The sequence below is a fragment of the Sparus aurata genome, chromosome 5 (assembly GCF_900880675.1).
Source record: "Sparus aurata chromosome 5, fSpaAur1.1, whole genome shotgun sequence".
Taxonomy (NCBI): Eukaryota; Metazoa; Chordata; class Actinopteri; order Spariformes; family Sparidae; genus Sparus; species Sparus aurata.
The window spans coordinates 24,203,578-24,221,813 of NC_044191.1; the positions used below are offsets into that span (position 1 = coordinate 24,203,578).

General features: G+C 41.4%; 2 protein-coding genes across 2 annotated transcripts; one reads left to right on the forward strand and one right to left on the reverse strand.

Moving 5' to 3' along the window:
• Positions 1 to 134: 134 nt before the first annotated feature.
• Positions 135 to 13,196, reverse strand: tut7 (terminal uridylyl transferase 7). Its single transcript, XM_030416666.1, has 29 exons — positions 13,042 to 13,196; positions 11,301 to 11,757; positions 10,909 to 11,057; positions 10,629 to 10,745; positions 10,347 to 10,524; positions 10,080 to 10,168; positions 9,680 to 9,731; positions 9,489 to 9,558; positions 9,179 to 9,305; positions 8,925 to 9,044; positions 8,685 to 8,819; positions 8,138 to 8,315; positions 7,115 to 7,797; positions 6,771 to 6,921; positions 6,040 to 6,126; positions 5,780 to 5,880; positions 5,365 to 5,422; positions 4,943 to 5,046; positions 4,745 to 4,834; positions 4,529 to 4,642; positions 4,230 to 4,307; positions 3,956 to 4,133; positions 3,664 to 3,711; positions 3,427 to 3,518; positions 3,227 to 3,342; positions 2,933 to 3,132; positions 2,642 to 2,715; positions 2,447 to 2,513; positions 135 to 1,815 (listed from the first exon to the last, which is right to left on the reverse strand). Exons 2-29 carry the CDS (start codon positions 11,737 to 11,739, stop codon positions 1,757 to 1,759), a joined length of 3,954 nt encoding a protein of 1,317 aa, XP_030272526.1. The 5' UTR covers positions 11,740 to 11,757; positions 13,042 to 13,196; the 3' UTR covers positions 135 to 1,756.
• On the forward strand, positions 12,616 to 16,890 carry ccno (cyclin O). Its single transcript, XM_030416712.1, has 4 exons — positions 12,616 to 12,697; positions 14,636 to 15,185; positions 15,628 to 15,813; positions 15,947 to 16,890. The coding sequence occupies exons 2-4, from the start codon at positions 14,865 to 14,867 to the stop codon at positions 16,535 to 16,537; spliced, it is 1,098 nt and encodes a 365-aa protein (XP_030272572.1). The 5' UTR covers positions 12,616 to 12,697; positions 14,636 to 14,864; the 3' UTR covers positions 16,538 to 16,890.
• The last annotated feature ends 1,346 nt before the right edge of the window (positions 16,891 to 18,236 follow it).

The window sequence follows — 18,236 nt, forward strand, 5'->3', positions numbered from 1 at the left end:
ATTTTCAGTTTCCTGTAAACTACATTAACAGTACAGTTGTGTTTACTGCCTTCTGTACTGGCCAAGATATGAGACGACCGAATACTTTGACCTTTATACATTCATTTTGAAAACAAAACAAACACATTACACACTGGGATTTGATTTTAGTTTAATGAATTCTTTGAGACACAGAATGGATCGCAAGCAAACCTATCCTGGTAGGATCGGGGTTCTTCAATAACAAACTAAACCTCCCATTTGAGTCCAACAAAAGAAATGCATTAAGGCTGGCCATTAAAACAAAGCTACTTTAAAATGAGGAATTTGCTTACAACATCAACAACACAAGTATTTTATAAAAGTCAGCCATATTAGGACAACAATAAAGCAAGACAGTCCGTATCTGTAGTTGAATAAGCAGGTCTTTTACTAGCAGCAACGTAATTAAAAAGGGCATGGACCCTCACAGTGCAGCTACCAATCTGTGGCACCATTACAACAAATGAAGCCTTTGTGGCAAATAAATACATTTATCTCTCCACTGAGCTAGCCGAGATTGCGTATAATTTCATTTTAGAGTAGGTGAACAGTATTTGCAGCCGTGTAAGGCATACCACTTCGGGGAAGCATGAAACCTTTTCCCCAACTTTCCGGACTATATGATCTTGCCCTGTCATTACAACACTTCCTAGCATGTGTGGAGGCAGATACAGGCCAGGGTCAGCAGAGGACGTACCGTTCACACTAGTTGAGGGACAGTTTGCATCTATGAAATAGGGGTGGATCAGCAGCTTCTAAAAACTAAACATTGATCCTGAAAAAATATCTACAGAATGGTTTCTCTAACACAGAGACACACAAAACACACTGTAGGTAAAAGGAGCGCTGCTCTCATGGCTGAGCGACGGACTGATGGACGTCAGTGCAGAGGACAAATTAAAGAGGATCTAAAAGAAATTCAATAATAACAATAAAAAAAATCCTATTATGAAAAGGTACACTGCCATTCAAAACGTTTTTAAACAACCAATAGAATTTTTTGGGTAAAAACAATTTATCCTAAAAACCTGGCCATTATAAAATAAGGAGTACATGAAATAAGGAAGTTTTGGTTTAATTTGAAATGGCCTTGATGACAAAGCAGACAACACACCATATCATCACCAAGTCCAATTGTCTCAACGTGATCTTTGCGGTTTAGATCATGCGCTATAGACAGTCTAAATAGGGCCCCAATAGGGTCCAAATAGGTTTAACCTGACTGTTAGGCCTGTTGGGACTATACAAATCAAGTAAAAGACTAATTCTGTATATCATATGTTGTCTGCAAATAAGCCACGTTTTATGGGGATCAAGATCTAATAATTTACAGTTAGTCATGTAATAAAGAATTTTCGTATGCTTGCGTCTTCTAATTTAAGAGATTTCACGCTGAATTTGCAATGACATTGGTTTACATGGGTTAATTAAAAAAAAAAAAAAAAACTTGACTGGCAGTGCAGGTAAACAAAGACGTGAGGTGCATGCACAATGGCTTGTCTTGTTAAAATGAAAGCTTTAAAAAGCTCCTCTGAGGAGGAGAGCTTTGGGGGCAGGGGGACAACACACATAAAAAGGCCCTATTTGGCTTCAAGTCAAGGCGTCCTGGCTTTGGCTTTTAACGGGCTCCCATTGGCCCAACAGTCCCATTCAGATTTCAGGGTTTTTGGACTTTGGGTTGCTGTCTGCCTGGACAAGAGTAGAACCTTGTGGTTTGTGTAGCCACAGCTGATGCTCATTCCACTGGGCTCTTCCTGTGAGCAGAGCGACCCAAATTTCGGCAGGCTAAACTACCTGAAAACAAACAAGAATACCAATGTAAAAATGTATTCCAAACAAGTTCTCTTTTTCTAAACCTGCACAGGTCCCTTATACAACTGACGAATCAGGGCAGATTGCCCCATCCTAACAAACCGACCAGCAAGTTTTTCCTTTATTTGCTTTATTTGAGATTACAAGTTTGATCAGTCACATATTTCTGTTTTGGACTAAATAGAAAACAACAGATGAAAAAATTAACAAAGCAGTAAACTTTAGCCAAAACATCATCCAGAGTCCAGAGAAAGGCTGAACCTGAGGCAAACTTTCTTTGCTTGGATTCTTTCTCCTCAGTAATTCTTGACAATCATTCTCCTCCAGCCCTAAAACAACACAGTCGACCCAAAATACACCAGTATTCAGAGCACCTCATCTACTTAAAATATAAACCTATTTAAGTTGTTGTGGTTGGGAAAATTTGTAAAAACACTGGCTTTGTATGCATCCTTAAAGGAATTACTATTACTATTCATTTTAAATCACTGAAGTACTTCCAACATTCCAGGATAGTAAGTTCAACTTGATAATCCATTTTGAATTCAATGACATGACAATGAGAACTATGTAAGAAAACTTGTCAGGACTTGAGAACAGTTAATTTACATACCTGCTTGTGGACTTAATATCACATTTTGTTGCTTTCTCTTCTTATTCTCTTCTTGTATGGGTGAACCCTGGAATGGGGAGATAAACATCGGACACAGGTGTTGTGTAGTAGTGAACAGCAGTTTACCACAATGTCAGTAAAATCGTATCGTTAAAGAATATTTTCCATTGACTGTAATAAACACTGATATCCTACCTGTCTTTCTTTTTCTCTCAAATTCCTCAAGTGGGCTGAAGAGGAGGAAGTGAAGTTTTCCATCTTTATATTACCTGCAGAATGGCAATCCGAGATTGAAGAAGCAAACAACTGACATCTATTTTTATAAAACATTATTTATGATAATGTCTCGTGCTTAAAAATGCAATTAAAAAAGAAACTAAGAAACAAGAGTGTCAGTTCTACTTTAGAGATTAAAGAAGTAGCTTTCAGAAGGGCTTGGCAATGCAATACAAATAATAATACATTTTAAAAAAATTAATCATGAACCTGCAGGGCTTCTGTACAGCTGACAGTCCTTCTTGATGTGAGCAGTTGATCCACACAGGAAGCAGCAGCGCATCTCCAGTGCATCCCTTTTCCTCCAGTGCTCACCCTTGTGTCTGACCTGATCCCTGGAGTCCTCTCCTGTGTCCTTTCTGTCTCGCAGGTGCTCAGGCCTTCTATCAGAGTCCTTTCTATGCCTTGACCTGGGCAAAAATGTTCCACATTATAATAATCATAATAATACAGACATGTGGTTATGATGTGATAAATTCTGATATGTGCTGAGATTACACCTACTTCTTACGCATGGGGCAGTCCTTCATGAAGTGGCCAATCTTGCCGCAGATGCGGCAGCAGCGGTCGTTAGGAGCCACTTCTCCCTCAGTGAGGACTTCGGGATCGAAGAAGTACTCCTGCAACAGGTGAAGATAAATCAGTCTCAAAGCTTGCTTCCACCACAATAATGCAAATATGGCATTTACACAGCAAATACTAACCATCTGACTGGGGTACACAGGAGGAAAGGTTTTGACAGGTGTGCCAAACACTGTTCTGCCATTGATGAAAGCCTTCATGATGAAGTTTGTCACTGATTTAAAAGACAAATAAAAAAAATAAAAAAAATAAATAAATAAAAAAAAGATGTGAGAGGACCGGACAATACATTTGGAAAGAAAGAACAAGACACAGCAGCATAAATGCTATGAGACAACAGAAGACAGAAATAATCTTACTTTTCCTGGACAAACCCGCACCAAGATTATGATTCAGGTCAAATGGATCTGTAATATGAACGGAAGAGAGAGAGAGAAACACATTAAACAATTAAAAATCAATTACCAAGCAACCATACACAAGTCCTTTCAATTCAAAATAACAATCCAACAATAGTGATATGTATTTAATGAACTGAATGGACATCAGCATGTAATGATGATTCAAAAATTGCCAAAATAATCACTTCAGTTTTCCCATCTGTCAGTTGGAATAACTGTTTGGACCATGAGTTTCTCCCATAAAACTGACCTTCAATGACGATGTATTTGGACGTCCACTGTTTGTTGAAGGTGGTGAGACGGCCATGCTGACGGATACAGACAACGTGCTCTCTGAAGTCAAAATCCTCAGTGTAGAAGCGGAGCAGGCCGAGCCACAGCTCGCCCACCGTCTCAGTGTTCTTCCCGTGCTGTGGCCAGCGACTTGGCTGCAAGTTGAAGAAGACAAGATTGACATGTTAATAAAATGTGGTGTGACAGGCAAATTCACTAAAGCATGTGTGCGAAATGAAGAAAACACTCACTAGTGTTGTTAAATCATCAAAGAAGTACACGTTCCAGCCATCAACCAGCACCTCCGGCTTTTTCTTTCCATCATAAATCTGAAACAAAAAAGGTCAGTGGAGAGAAGTTGAAGTTCATGGTAATATTAACATTTTATAATTGTTCATGTTAGCATTAGTATGCTTGGATATATTTCATTGTTTGTCTAGACAGAAAGAGACTCTTAGATAACTAAATGCCACCACAGTATTAAGTAACATTCAAATATTAAGATAAAGATGAAAAAAGAAAGCTCAAGTTTTAATCTCGTCATCGGTACCTCTTGCAGCACAGGGATAACTGGTGGATTCCTCTGCTGGAGAAAGAACAGCACCATGAGGGTGTAAGCGTAGGACGACAGGCTGCCACGGGAAGCATCCCCGATGTCACACATCTGTAATCGGATAAAAATAAATACAGTAATGCAATACAATCTACAGTATAAAATGATCCCATGATGTGTGTTTGTGTGTGTGAGTGAATGAAGCATACTCACTTTGGCAAAAACCTTCATGACGTAACAGAGAATCTTCACTCGCCTGTCAATGGCAGCATACGAGGCCAACAGGTGTGTGTTGTGCAAGGCCTGAAAACAAAAAGGTTGTCGTGATGCACACCTATTTAAGTTATTTAACATTATCTGGGACAAAAGTAAACAAAGGAAAAAAGAAAAAGGAGGGAGAAAGACCACTACCAGAGTGTTGTAGAGACTAATGTCTCCCTCGAGGCCGGTGCGAACATGGTAGAACTTCACAATGGGCACCTTTGCTGTCGTGATGGGCAGGATGTTCTTCAGGCCTGGTGAGAGGGTGCAGATGGTGAAACAGATTAAAAGGAGTGCAGTGAAATTTTGTGTTTCATACATTTTTTAAAATCTTACATCATACTTAACAAGAGATTGAACACAATACATTTAACATCAAGAAGCTTCTGTGAGTCACTTAAGCACATAAATGCCAAATTTTCTGTAAACATCAGCTGAAATCTGTTATCAACGGGAGGGTTTTTAGGGGAGTTGAGGTGAAGTTCTAAGGCTATAAACTGAGACTATGAAGTCCTTTGAGGCAAATTTGTGATATTGGGCTGCATCAATACAACTACTTTATTATCACTAACCTGGGTGTTTCCTCAGCAGTCTCGCCAGGCTTTCGATTATAGTGATGCAGTCAACATCCTGTGGAAGAAATTCAGGAATAACGCCAAACGAACCACAATTAAAACAAAGTGCCCCAGAATCTCATTCAATCCCCAACAACAGTAGGAAAATTAAATGAATGATGACAAACAATTAAACTTTACTCCATTGACAAATTCACGATATTGAAGTTTCAGACAGTGACCTGGTCATGTAGCCAAACAAAAATTACATCTCAGTACTTTGTCCATTTTCAAATTCCTTCTACAGTCAAATAAGACCAATGCTAAACAAGAGCATACATGACCACAAATACAGATTGACACTTCCTTATGTGACTACTATTAAGTTTGTTTTTTTTTTGTTTTTTTATTATTACAGAAATAGATAACTTACATCTATGGTCTCCTGCCCTTCCAGCACCATACAGATGTCCAGGTCACTCTGTCTGAAGCCAAAACCATTTTTGGATGATCCAAATAGTTTCAACCGAGCTCCTGTCGGTCAGAAAACACGATTGTCAACTTCATCATGAAGGTGAACATCTTAGTGGTGGATTTACAAGCCAATTTAATGCAATATCAAACACTGTTTGGTAGGTTAATTTTGAAAATATAAAGATGCTAATCAACAGTGAACTTGGTGGTTTACTTCACCTGCAAACTGTCGTCTGACAAACATCTCCAGGTCTTGGAGGATGTGCTCCCTTACACCCACTTCCAGTTCATCTGGGGCAAAGTCAGCTAAAACAAAAAAAAAGAAAGAAAGAGAGCCAAACTCAGATCGGACCACAGTCAAACACTTATCATTTTTAAACACAACATTCAATATGAAAGCAACTTCTGACACTGCTACATTTCTGTTTTCCTCTTCTGATTATTGACAGCTGGGATAGAAGCTCCGTCTTTTTTAGCCTTGTATAGAAGTCAGAGGGTGTCGTCTATGCTAATTATTTATGTTCACTAGTGCAAGCCTCCTCTTGAACAGGTGGGATTAATCAAGGTGATCCAAGCAATTTTGCAATCAGGTAGTAAAATCAAGTTTTTTTAATCCCACTCAAACACCAAATTTCACAGAGAACACCTTAGCAAGATTTAGGATAAGGACAAGAAAAAATAAAAGTATTCTTGCATGAGCCGAACTTTTCATCAAATAGGTTTATGCCACATTTAAAAAGATAAACAATTGCCTTAGAAGCCCAATTCAATTGGAACCATTCCTTCTATAAAAAGAAGAAATACAAAAGAAGTAAGATAATGTTTCATTGCACTTGTAATCTCTCTTGCCAACTGGCAAATGTTAGAAATCTAATGTTTCTACGCTACAGGTTGTGGCATATTGCGATCGCCTCTGAAGTAACATACTCATGATATCACATCGTACTCACTGTAGCACTGCTCACAGACTTTGTTAAGGACACCGAGAAACTCTGGTGTTATTGCTGGCAAAGGATCCAGCTGCACTTTCTTGAAGTCTTCCGGACAGTCTTTCTTCAGGTGTCCATCGCGCTTACACAAGCTGCACACGACCATGTGTGACTGAAAGAGATTGAAAAGGAGTTTAACTGACATACAGACAGCAGGACGCTTATCTGCATTCCGGTCACCTACAACTCGAATGATGACTACATAACTTTAAAATGTTCAGTTTGAAATTAAGATTAATTGTTTTCCTGAGAAGTTTTCATGACTATTGAATATAAAGTTATCACAAACATGAGGCTCTACTGACCTTCCCTCTGGTGAAAGCTTGCCTTGTGAAATCATAAGACTTTTTCCTCTGTTCTTGGGTTTTATTTTCTGCACCCTCATCTTTGATTTTATCCTCTAAAAGTTGTGGTGAGATATCCTCTGGCGCCAACTCCACCTCCTCCTCTTCCTCATCCATTGAGCCAGGTGTGTCCAAAGCTGGGCCCTCCTCATCAGACAAAAGCTCCTCCCCTGAGATCTCATCTACTGGGAAAATGTCCTCGTCCTCTGTGGTGAAGCTGTCCAAGTGGTGTCTGTTATGCATGTCCACATCAACATCCTCATCCTCCTCATCCTCAGACAGGCTGCTTTTGCCCAGGTCTGCCTTTTCCTTCTCCCTCTCTTCGTCAGAGTCACTGTACTCCTCAACTTCCTCCTCATCCTCAATAATGCAATCAGAGTCTTCAGGACCACTCTCTGCATCTTTATTTGCACGTTGTGATTCAATGCTGAGCTGACCGAAATCTGATGCAATTTCGTCATTCAAAGCATTTGCGTTCGCCCCTTTAACAGGTCCACGCTGTGCCTGTGTCTTGCGACCAGCAGCCGGCGCATTGAGCGGCATTGCAAAGTACTTGTATGTGGTTTTGAGGCAGTGGATGATGTACTCGAACATTTGCTGGCTGTTCAGCGTGCGGGCCACATTTCTCTTCACAGCAAATGGGTCTGAAAACAGAAATGGGTATTAGCTGCAATTAAACCATATGAGAGTCATAAATCTCTTTATGTATTCAACAGAAACAGATTGTGTTCATCATTTAAAAAGCTAATAGACTGAAACTAACAAATCCAGGGTCTGGTGGCATTTGGAACAAGTCAACCTTTCAATAAAATCCTAAAATACCGCTGACAAATTCACCAGCATTAGCATATCCATTACTGGCTGGGAACTGTGAAGTCAAAACTAAACAAATGAGTTACAATAGAATGGTTTTCTTTTTTGTCAGTACCCAAAAGTGAAAACGTTCGAAATTCATACAACTAAAAAAGATAGAATGCTTCTGACCCTCCACAGCGATGCGTTTCTTTGGCCAGTCTTTCATCTCTCGGGACAGGGCGACACTGGTCCGCACGCTGATCACATTGTCAGCCAAGTCGAACTCCAGCGAGTAGAAGCGGAGCATTTCAACCCAGAGAAGCCCGACTTCCACAGGCCTGTGAGGGCTCTGAAACACCAGTGGCACCTGCAAGGACACATCATGACAGTACTTTCAGGCACTAGTTGGGATAGTGGATTAAAATAGACACGTATTTTACTATGAGTTTAAAAAAGTAGTGCATCTGATTAAACGCCAACACCATCAATGTTTCATTACAAACTTTTCTGTGTTTTGGTCGCTTCAAACATATCTCAGCGATCGCCAAAGAAATGCATTACCTTTAACAACAATAATGGGCAAGGTGTTCATTATTGTGAACTACCTGTGGTTAAAGTCTCTTTTTTTTTTTTTTTTTTTTTAAATGCGGTGAAAAAAATTAAAGCATTTCATCTATAAATAGCATATTCAACAACCAACACATTCAGCAAAAACAGAGTTTTCAGGATGGATTACCTTTCCCTTTATAGAGGGACCGTCTGCTGGCTGTGACGTCTCCTTTGAGGAAGGATTGTAGGCCCAGTGTAAATATCCATCTTCTACATGCATGAGATTGAAGTCTGACAGCCTGCTGAGTGAAAACACCTTAATCTAAAAGACAATCAGATGATTAGATTCTATTGACATCAGCCAACCAATACTGAAATTAATACTGTAAGTTTTTTTTCCAGGCTCAAAATGGAAAGAAACACACACCTCTTGCTTCAGGTAAGCAGGCAAGAGGGGCTCTTTGCGCTGCTGTAAGAAGTAGATAACCATGAGGGCAAAGACGTATGGTGGTAGCCCACCTTCCTCCGCACGGTCGATTACACAAATCTAAGCGAGAAGCAGGAACACATTCAAAATTAAAAAGATATTTCACACACAAAAACAATTACGTATATTTAGCCCTTTTTGATAGCCGCCTGGCTAATGTGAGCAACATGCCAGGTTCTCAGCTGGGAACATACCTGGGCCCAGCGTCTGAGGCCCAAAACTAGTGAGAGGAGGAGTGGCTCGCGACTGGATAGAGCAGAAAGATAGGACGTGGTCTGGAATGCGTTTTCATTCCCTGCACTGACTTTGCACAGGAGGCCACTGTTGAGAAAAATAACAGCTTCACTTTTCATTCACAGTTTGTGGCTCTTGTGCTTGTGTGTGTGAAAAACACTTGAGTAATTTTATTAATGATCAACATGAATATAAAGCATATGACCTTAGAGTTTGATTTATACATTTTATGTGAAATCAAGTGACCCAGTAACGGTTGGAAATATCCACCTGCTTTTCTCTTTGCAGATGACCACGGGCACCCTGGCATGGAAATCAGCTTCCAGATCAATAAAAAGTGCTGAGGACACAACAGGACATGTTGATTTAAAACTGCCATGACAGTCTAGCACATGACTGACGGTGGAATTTCTTAAACAAGGGAAAGAATCTTGCAGTTAAATGAATAAAAGATGACTCACGGCTCACAGAGAGGCTCTCCTTGACCAACAACAAGACGTCTGGCTGATGCATCTGTGAATACATTCCATTTCAAAGCCTTCATACAACATAAATGTGATATAAAAAAGGACAAATGAACATGGTGTGTCCCTCGAACTCTACATCCACAAATTATTTAACTTAATACAAGAAAACGCCAAGTAATTGCAATGTGAATATTTACAAACCAGAATGTAAAAACAGTCCCTATAAAATCAAACTGGAGCTGATTATTGAATTATATTATTTTACACAATCACTCGTCTAAATGGCATCCTTGCTTTGGAAAAAATAAGAAACCTAATTATAAACAGTTTAAAAAAAAAACAATAACAACAACAACAACAACAACAACAACAGTATTCACACAGGGCTACTCACGTGAGGTGGATACTGAATGTCAATGTTGACATCAGAATCCTTAAATCCAAACTTAGTGCAAGATGAACCATAAAGCCTGAGCTTGATCTCTACAGACAAGAAAGAGAATTTTGTTATTAACAATAAAACACATCTGTTGGTTCCTTTTATTTTACATAATTTCATTACTCTGCCAGTCTGTCCACTACAAGGCAATATCAGCATCAGGATACATTTTAAAAACATGTCTGAGTCACCAAACAAATCTTTTGTCCTTGGGTGACTTACCTGGCAGGACAGACAGAAGGAGGTCTTGCATGATGGCGACAGCGTGTTGTCTCCTCTCAACATCCTCATCATTCATCCCATGTTCCCGCACTACAGCCTCTAGTGCAGCACTCACGGCGCTGATCTGCTCCGGACCGGGAGGGAGAATCTCAGTCAGCATCACCTGCTCTTGTCTCTCCTATGAACACAAACAAGCAAACTGGTCAATGACAGGGTTGTGGTTTCATTATCATTAGATGTAATCATGAAAATTGTGATTTGCATGACAGGACAACTTCTCACTTTGGCCTTCTTCTTGTGCCGTTTGTCTCTGATATGCCTGTAAGCATCAGACAGAGATTCCAGGAGAACTTCACATAGAGCACAGGTGTAAAGAGCAGCCGGGTTGTTGTGGGACCTCTGAACCAATATCAAAAAAGGAGGAAAGTACAGATATCAGAAAACAGCTGCAATAACAATCCATTTAATTTTTTCGACAAAAAATGACAATTGTCTTAGCGATAAGCCAACAATGTATATTCCTGCGGCTGTACCTATGGACTACCACAGTAAAAGCATGTACCTTCTTCAGGCTGTAGATCTCTTCTTTGTTAAGCCGCCTCTCTGCCTGTTGTAGGCTCTGAAGCTCTTTGGCTGAGAGTGTGGACTCTTCAAGGCCCCTGTTCTCTTCAGCAAAAGCTTTCTTCTTGTTTCTGTTTCTCCGTCTTCTCCCTTAAAAAAAGACGAAATGCGTGTGTCAAAGATGTGTTGCCTATATTTTTGTAAGGCATGATATGAAAATGTCAGAGATGATGGAGTACAGCCAGGTCTTACAGTCAGACTTGAGCTAGATTTCAATATACGGTACATTATGCGATTGCGATCGGAGATGTCGGGGAATAACGAATCACGGTGGACCCCATTTTTAAAAAAGGTGGTCGCTGAGGCTCGCCTTCGGTTTTTCCAAATCCTCACCTTTATGAGCACTGCCATCGGTGGCTTCTCTCCTCCCTTGCTCCCTGTCCTCCCTTGGACCTTCTCCTTGTGAACTCCTCCTCCAGTGCTGCTGCTGCTGTTGTTGCTGCTGCTGCTGTTGTTGCGAGCGCTCTCTCCAGTTATCTTCTCGACTCCCACCACTGTTCTCAGGGCCTGAGTACCACCGGAGGTCATCCTTTTGCGAGGGGCTGTGACCACCTCTGAATCCACCAGGGGAGTAGCTCATGGGCCCCAGTCCTCCCTTCTTGGGACTGGCCCGGTAGGGTCCACCTTGGTTCTTTCCTTGCTGACCTCCCTCTGATCTGAAGTTCTGTCCTCGACCCTGGTCCTGGATCCTCCAGCTCTCTGGCTTGTCTGCGGTTGCTCCCCTCTCCCAGCCACCTTGCCTAGCCCGGTAAGGCCTGCCCGAGTTATCCATTGTTTGCTTGAGCTAGAACTGCAGGATGAAATGTTCAGTTATTGTGGAAAAAGTCATTATACGGTCAAAACATCCAAGGCACGAACTAGGGGTCAACTGACAACCGATGTACATTTGAAGTGAATATGCACAAAAGGACACCATGTCTGTCCTGGAGCCGGTCTACAGATAGACCATGGACAGGATATTGAGTGAGACAACAGACAGAGAGAGGATGCTGCATCAGAGCCAAAGTAGTGCATTTTTTAAATTAATCTATTATATCAGCGATCAGACACAAAAATCACTGATACCGATAATCAGAAAATTAATAATAACAGCCCCCCGATAACTGGTTTACCCCTACCACAAACTGTGAAACAAGACTCTCTGCCAAACTTGTGACTTTAGCCGATGTCCTTTCTTTGTAACAGCATCAGGCAATTTTAGCTGGCATTATAACCTTTTTGTGCAGAAACTTTCAACAACAACTTACCTGTACTTCATACCGGGATTGCTGCAGAACATTGCAGGTGAATAAAAAGATATATCTTGACAACGCGATGGTTTAATAAAGTTTGATCAACAAAACAAAAGTGAGCTGGCTGATTAAAGTGTTATTTTCACTGTTGTGTTTTTTGGCTGTCGGACTTTCGCAAACTTTATGTAACTGACTTTTATTGGCTATGAACGCTGACAGTTCTAAAAAACTAACGTTAACACTGGTGCTTCTCGTGTGACCACATCACTAATATAACAAACCCGTTAGGTCAGTTACGGTGACTGTGTACGCACAGATGTAGCCTCAACATGAGGTTATCCAATGACTCGAGTTACGTTTCAAACTGTAATGTTACCCAACAGTCCCATCTGGCTTTAGGGGCTTGTTGTGCCATGGTGTTAGCGTGAGCTAGCTTAGCAGCTTCTGCAGTCCGATTTGCCTCTTACGTTAACTTACTTCTTCCTCTTCCTCCTCGAGGTAACGGCGTGTAACTAAACCACGCATGCACCTGGCACACCGGCAGCAAATTATGATCAGTCACTAAATTCAACGTCAGCTAAATTGCCACATAATGATACGTTAATAAAAAAAAAACAATGCCCAGCTAACGCTAATGTTAGCTGCTGCTGCGGCTGCTGCTGTTTAGCTCCTAGCTAGGACACCTAACACCTAGCTACCCAGCTAGCAGCAGCTACTGGAGCGTTACTCTTTATTTTTTACAGCGTTTGTTGAGCTGTTCAGCCGGCAGCTGAGGCAAAGGCAGCTGTGAGTAAATGGTCAGCGATCATTATGCTTAAATAATATTAAAGTCATTTAAATACCTTGTGTGCGTGCACAGAGGGCATACTTGTAGGCTTGTTGTTCAGGTCTGACTGGGCATGATCGCTAGTCTCGCACCGGAGTTTGAAAGGTGACGTACAGGCTGTCTGTTTTGTAGCCGTCAGCGTTAAAGTTCCGCCCACCGCAAACAAACAGTACCGCGCTCTGATTTTTAACATGACACTAAATAACCTGATCACTTTAGAATATTGTTAGATTATTATGCGCTGAATTTAGGCAGCATTTTCAAGCGAAGTCATTGTGGATAACATATGAAACAAAAGACTGTGGGGAAAAAAAAAAATCTTATGGATACACAGTGATGTCACTCTGCACCCATCCCCACAGCTGGTGTTTCTTCTTTCATGCTTTAACCTACTTTTACTTTTTAAGACCTTTCTGCGTTATCATCATCATCACCAAGAAGAAGAAGACTGCTACCTTTTGGCCTGATTTACAGAAATAGCTTTCAGAAACGCTTGAAAAAGTTGTCACTCTTATGAAGACTGATATTTTACTCATTTATAATAACGAGTCCAACTTCTCTCTTAAATGTTATCAATTTTATTATTATTTTCGCAAAATATTACATTCATAAAATGAAATGGTGTGAAAGGTTGCCCTACTGTCACACTGAGTTCCGTTAAAAATTTAGATCTGAAAAAACATAAATTGTCAATAACAATCACACTATTTAGACATTTCAAATGTTCTGCTTTTAATTAGCAGACCTCTAAACTGTGTTTTGTTTGTTGTGCTGAGAGGGAACTGGAATTTAAACTTATATAAATTGTGTGTACGTATTTGAAGTTCTTGAATAAAAAAGGAAAGAAAAGAAAATGATGAGAAGAAGACGAAGAAGATAGATAGATAGATAGATAGATAGATAGATAGATAGATAGATAGATAGATAGATAGATAGATAGGGATGATGACGAGGAGGAGGAGAAAAAGGAAAGAAGAAGAAAAAGAAACAGAAGGAGAAGAGTTTCTCAGATAAAAACACTATTTTAGCATTTTCATCCATCACTTGTGCAACCACACCATTCCACATGGGAGCTTTCAAAAGTGATTTTCAGTTATTTCATGTGAAATGTCAGACATCTTATGAGCAACCACACAGCAGATGTTCACACAGTATCACAAGTTATCAATGAAGTATTTGAATATGCTTTATTTACTTTGATTATTTGAAATCAAAGTCAGTGTTTACTGTGTGTGTACCGACTGCATGTTTATGAGTTATGTGGCTGCTGAAACCTCTGTAAAGAAGGACCTGGACAAATAATTTAAAGTTATGTAATAAATGATAAGTAAAATGAATTCGTGTTTGTCTCCGAATGGAGAATAAAATGTGAAGCGATGATTCAAGGTAGGGCTGAACGACATGGCCTTGGAATAATAGTCACATCTTCATATTTACAAATCTCCATAACGATATTGCAACAATAGGTATGACTTCACACAATGAACATTTTTGATAAATAATAATTAGTAGGCCTAATGTGGACATAAAAACTCAGTTTTACATCCTTTCTGTGAGGACAGATTTATTGAGCCTATTTTCTTTTTTTTCTTTTTCTTTGATGAAATTAGCCTTCAGACGACAGAATGTGCTACAACATATGGCTGAGAGTAATTAGCTCCTGGTTTAGCCTCGGTTGCCTTGGTGATGGGAGAAAGGTGAGCTGCGGGAGCGGGGGAGACCCCGGGAAACTGACGTCACCAGGCGAAAGTCCCCTCCACATCCAGGACACACACTCAGCCTCAGTGATACTCAGCCGGTGGACTGGTGGCCGATCTGTAGACCGGCTCCAGGACAGACATGGTCTCCTTTGTGCACAGCGACACCGTTCACAAGAGGAGACGGACAGACGCGCTCTCTCCGATCCAGCAGCGGCAGACCGCCCGGCACAGGAAACAGACCCTCATGTCCAAACTGAGCGACTCCGGTTTCGAGGAAGACTTCGGGTCCCCTGCGACTTCACCCCCTGCTCGGATAGATGTGTCCCCGCTGCGTTCAGACGAGCCTCCGGCAGGGAAGCTGTCCTCCTGGTACCTGCAGTACGGGGACATCGGCTACAGGATCCAGAGGGAGAAAGAGGCGCAGTTTGATCCCTGCAAAAGTCTGGCGCGCCAACCACACGTAGGCTTACAGGACACCTTACACAGTGATCGCGTCAGAAATGAAATATCGTTACTGAATGGAAGTGTGAAAATGTTACTTTTCTTCAAAGGAATACGTCTTACTTTTCATATTTCCATCAGTAGCAAATCCAAAACAAAAATATGACATTTTAATCATCTAAAAATAACTGTTGACTTGATTACCTTTTGGTGTTTCAAACCAATTACTTGAAAAAAAAAAAAACAACAACAACATTGCATTGTTCAGAATGTATCAAGGCACCACTTCCTCCAGCAGATTGTCTTTTAATGTTGACCATCCACCTCTCAATAGCCTATTTAAAAAAATCCTGCCTTAGTGGAAGAAACAGGAGTGGTGGTGCACCCCAAGAAGACAAACACTTGCCACAAATCTCCCTTTTTTTTCTTTTCTCATGTAACACGCTCTGTTTTGCTCGCAGCTGACAGCAGAGGCGAGGTGTACGCTCATCAGCTGGCTCATCCCCGTGCACAAACATTTCCGTCTGTCCTTCGAGTGCTGCTGTCTGGCGGTGAACATCGTGGACAGGTTCCTGGCATCCACGCCAGTGGCTGCTGACTGCTTCCAGCTGCTGGGTGTCACTGCACTGCTGCTGGCCAGTAAACAGGTCAGTGCTTTAGATAGATAGATAGATAGATAGATAGATAGATAGATAGATAGATAGATAGATAGATAGATAGATAGATAGATAGAAAGAAGTGCATTTGTATAACTCACTCCCTTCCTCCTTGTCCACCCAGGTGGAGGTTGGCTCACCGCGGATCAGCCATCTCTTGTCGTTCTGCTGCGATGCCTTCACAAAGGAGCAGCTCTGCAACCTGGAGTGCCTCGTCCTCGTCCGTCTCAACTTCCGCCTCGACTCACCCACCCTGGCCTTCTTCCTGGACTACTACACCAACTGCATCGAGGCTACCCAGATAGGGTCCGAGAGCACAGGTGGCGAAAGGTGCGAGAGGATGAGTCCGGACAGAAAAACCCCCAGGCGGTGCAGCAACCTCGCCCGAAAGGTGTGCGAGTTGAGTCTGGCAGACTATGCCTTCAACAAATACCCGCCGTCTCTGACTGCCAGCTGTGCACTGAGGCTGGCTTGTGACTTACTGAAAACTGAACAAGGGCATCCAACCACCCAGTCACAGGTGGAGCAGTGGGGCAGATTTGTGGACGAACTTCGCCCCCAACCAGTTTGTGCTCGACCATCTGAGAGCCCTGAGCGTTCACGGCCTGTAAGTTGGGGGGGCCACAACCACAATCTGGTGCAGGAATGCAGAGAGAACCTGAAGCTTTTAGTGTCATTGAACCAGGAGGCGTTGGAAGTGATGTCCGCCATGTGACTACAAGTGTGGCCACAAATCAGAAATGTGTCCCCTCCACTGGTGTTGATGCTCTTGGGGTTTACTTTAAGATGATGCACAGAAGTAAAGCAGACCGATGTTATCCTCATGTTTACCTCATATAGGCAACCTGTTGACTGCAGCCACTGAATGTTTTACAGCGTAGCATAGGTTTATATTTATGAATGTTTATCAATGAAGTATTTTAATATATTCTGTTCAATGAATATGAAGTCAAAGTCTTTTTTTATCAACTCTATGCGCACTGACTGGACGCAGGTTTTTGGCTGTTCCGTCTCTAATGATGAAGGACCTGGAAAAAATGTGTTGTAAGTTATTGATTTTCTATTTGAAGGATGTAATAAATTATTGGTAAAATTAATTTGTGTCGGTTTTCTGAATGGAGAATAAAACATGAAGCAATGATTCATGCCTCAGAATGATGCTTTGATATTTTTTTAGGCATAATATATGTCTTCATATTTCCGAATCTCAATATCAGTACTACAACAACATCTTAGGGATGACTCTGTACATTCACAAAATTAGATTTTTTGATAAATAATCATCAGTAATGTGAATATAGTGACTAGATGGGTGAAGACAGCTATCAGTACAAGTAGAACAGTGTGGTAAGTTCAGAAAATTACATACTTTAACTGTAGCTGCCTTTAAAACCAGGAAAAGAAAACACTTGAGCCATTACACTACAACAATATCCAAAATCTAAGATGATATATACTCTCATATCATGATAACGATATAATATCGATGTATCGCCCAGCCCTTATTCAAACGCAGCTGATGTTTGATGGGAAACCAGAGAGGTGTTACCAGATGTAATGGACACTGGATGACATGAACAATAAATCATGAAATTAAAGATTTGTAGTCTCAGCCAAAATCTTATTTCCATTCCACTTTTTGGACCAAGCTCAATGAAAATAAAAGACAGCTCCACTACAGACTGACTCAAATCTAGAATGTGAGGTTGAAGTCTTCAGGGACAACAAAAGAAGTAACAGGTGGCCTGCAGCCTATTGTAGCCGTTTACCTGGAGGTCAGCTTACCCACATCTCTCTCTGCATCACTATTTGAACTGTGCCAACACAGCCCTGGTCAGTCGAGTGTTTTTCCCCCACTGATAATCCATTACGCGTGGCATCTCGACCTGCTGACACAGTGTCGACCACACAGGTGCATTCAGCGTTAAGGGCCAACAAGGCTTACTCTGTTTGTTTACTAATCGAGGCATTTGTCACCAGTGTTTACTGAGCTGTCTGCTGTAATTGCCCTTTTCCTTTTCCACTTCGCTCTAAATGTGGCAACAGGCCTTGACCTAATTTGGCTATTTTTACGCACATTTGGATATAAATTACGCGATGAACGCCGTAGGCCATATGAAGCAAATAAGCATTGATAGTAATATAAAATGAACTGATTGGCCACCCAAAGAGTGAAAACGCACTGGTCGGTCTGATGAAGGTGTTTGATTTCATAAATCGGGCCCGGTTGGAGCCCACATGCCCCTCTGGCACGGCGCAGGGAATACTTGGCCGCAGGCGGAGGGAGGGCACGCAGGGAGCACCTGCTGTAATGGCGCCGTTACGCGCGGTACCACTTTACACTTCAGAGCAGAAAAACCGTTAGCCTGCACCAGTTTAATCTCTCAGGACGCTGTCGCTCCCTGGAGACCAAA

Excerpts from the sequence above, each read along its gene's own strand:
- tut7 (XM_030416666.1), bottom strand. The coding sequence starts at position 11,739 with ATGGATAACTCGGGCAGGCCTTACCGGGCTAGGCAAGGTGGCTGGGAG. Across the intron at positions 10,169-10,346 it reads CCTTCTGTCTGTCCTGCCAG|AGATCAAGCTCAGGCTTTAT; the intron begins GTAAGTCACCCA and ends TCTTGTCTGTAG. Across the intron at positions 4,308-4,528 it reads TTATCCCTGTGCTGCAAGAG|ATTTATGATGGAAAGAAAAA; the intron begins GTACCGATGACG and ends TTTTTGTTTCAG.
- ccno (XM_030416712.1), top strand. The coding sequence starts at position 14,865 with ATGGTCTCCTTTGTGCACAGCGACACCGTTCACAAGAGGAGACGGACA. Across the intron at positions 15,186-15,627 it reads GTCTGGCGCGCCAACCACAC|CTGACAGCAGAGGCGAGGTG; the intron begins GTAGGCTTACAG and ends TTTTGCTCGCAG. Across the intron at positions 15,814-15,946 it reads TGCTGCTGGCCAGTAAACAG|GTGGAGGTTGGCTCACCGCG; the intron begins GTCAGTGCTTTA and ends TTGTCCACCCAG.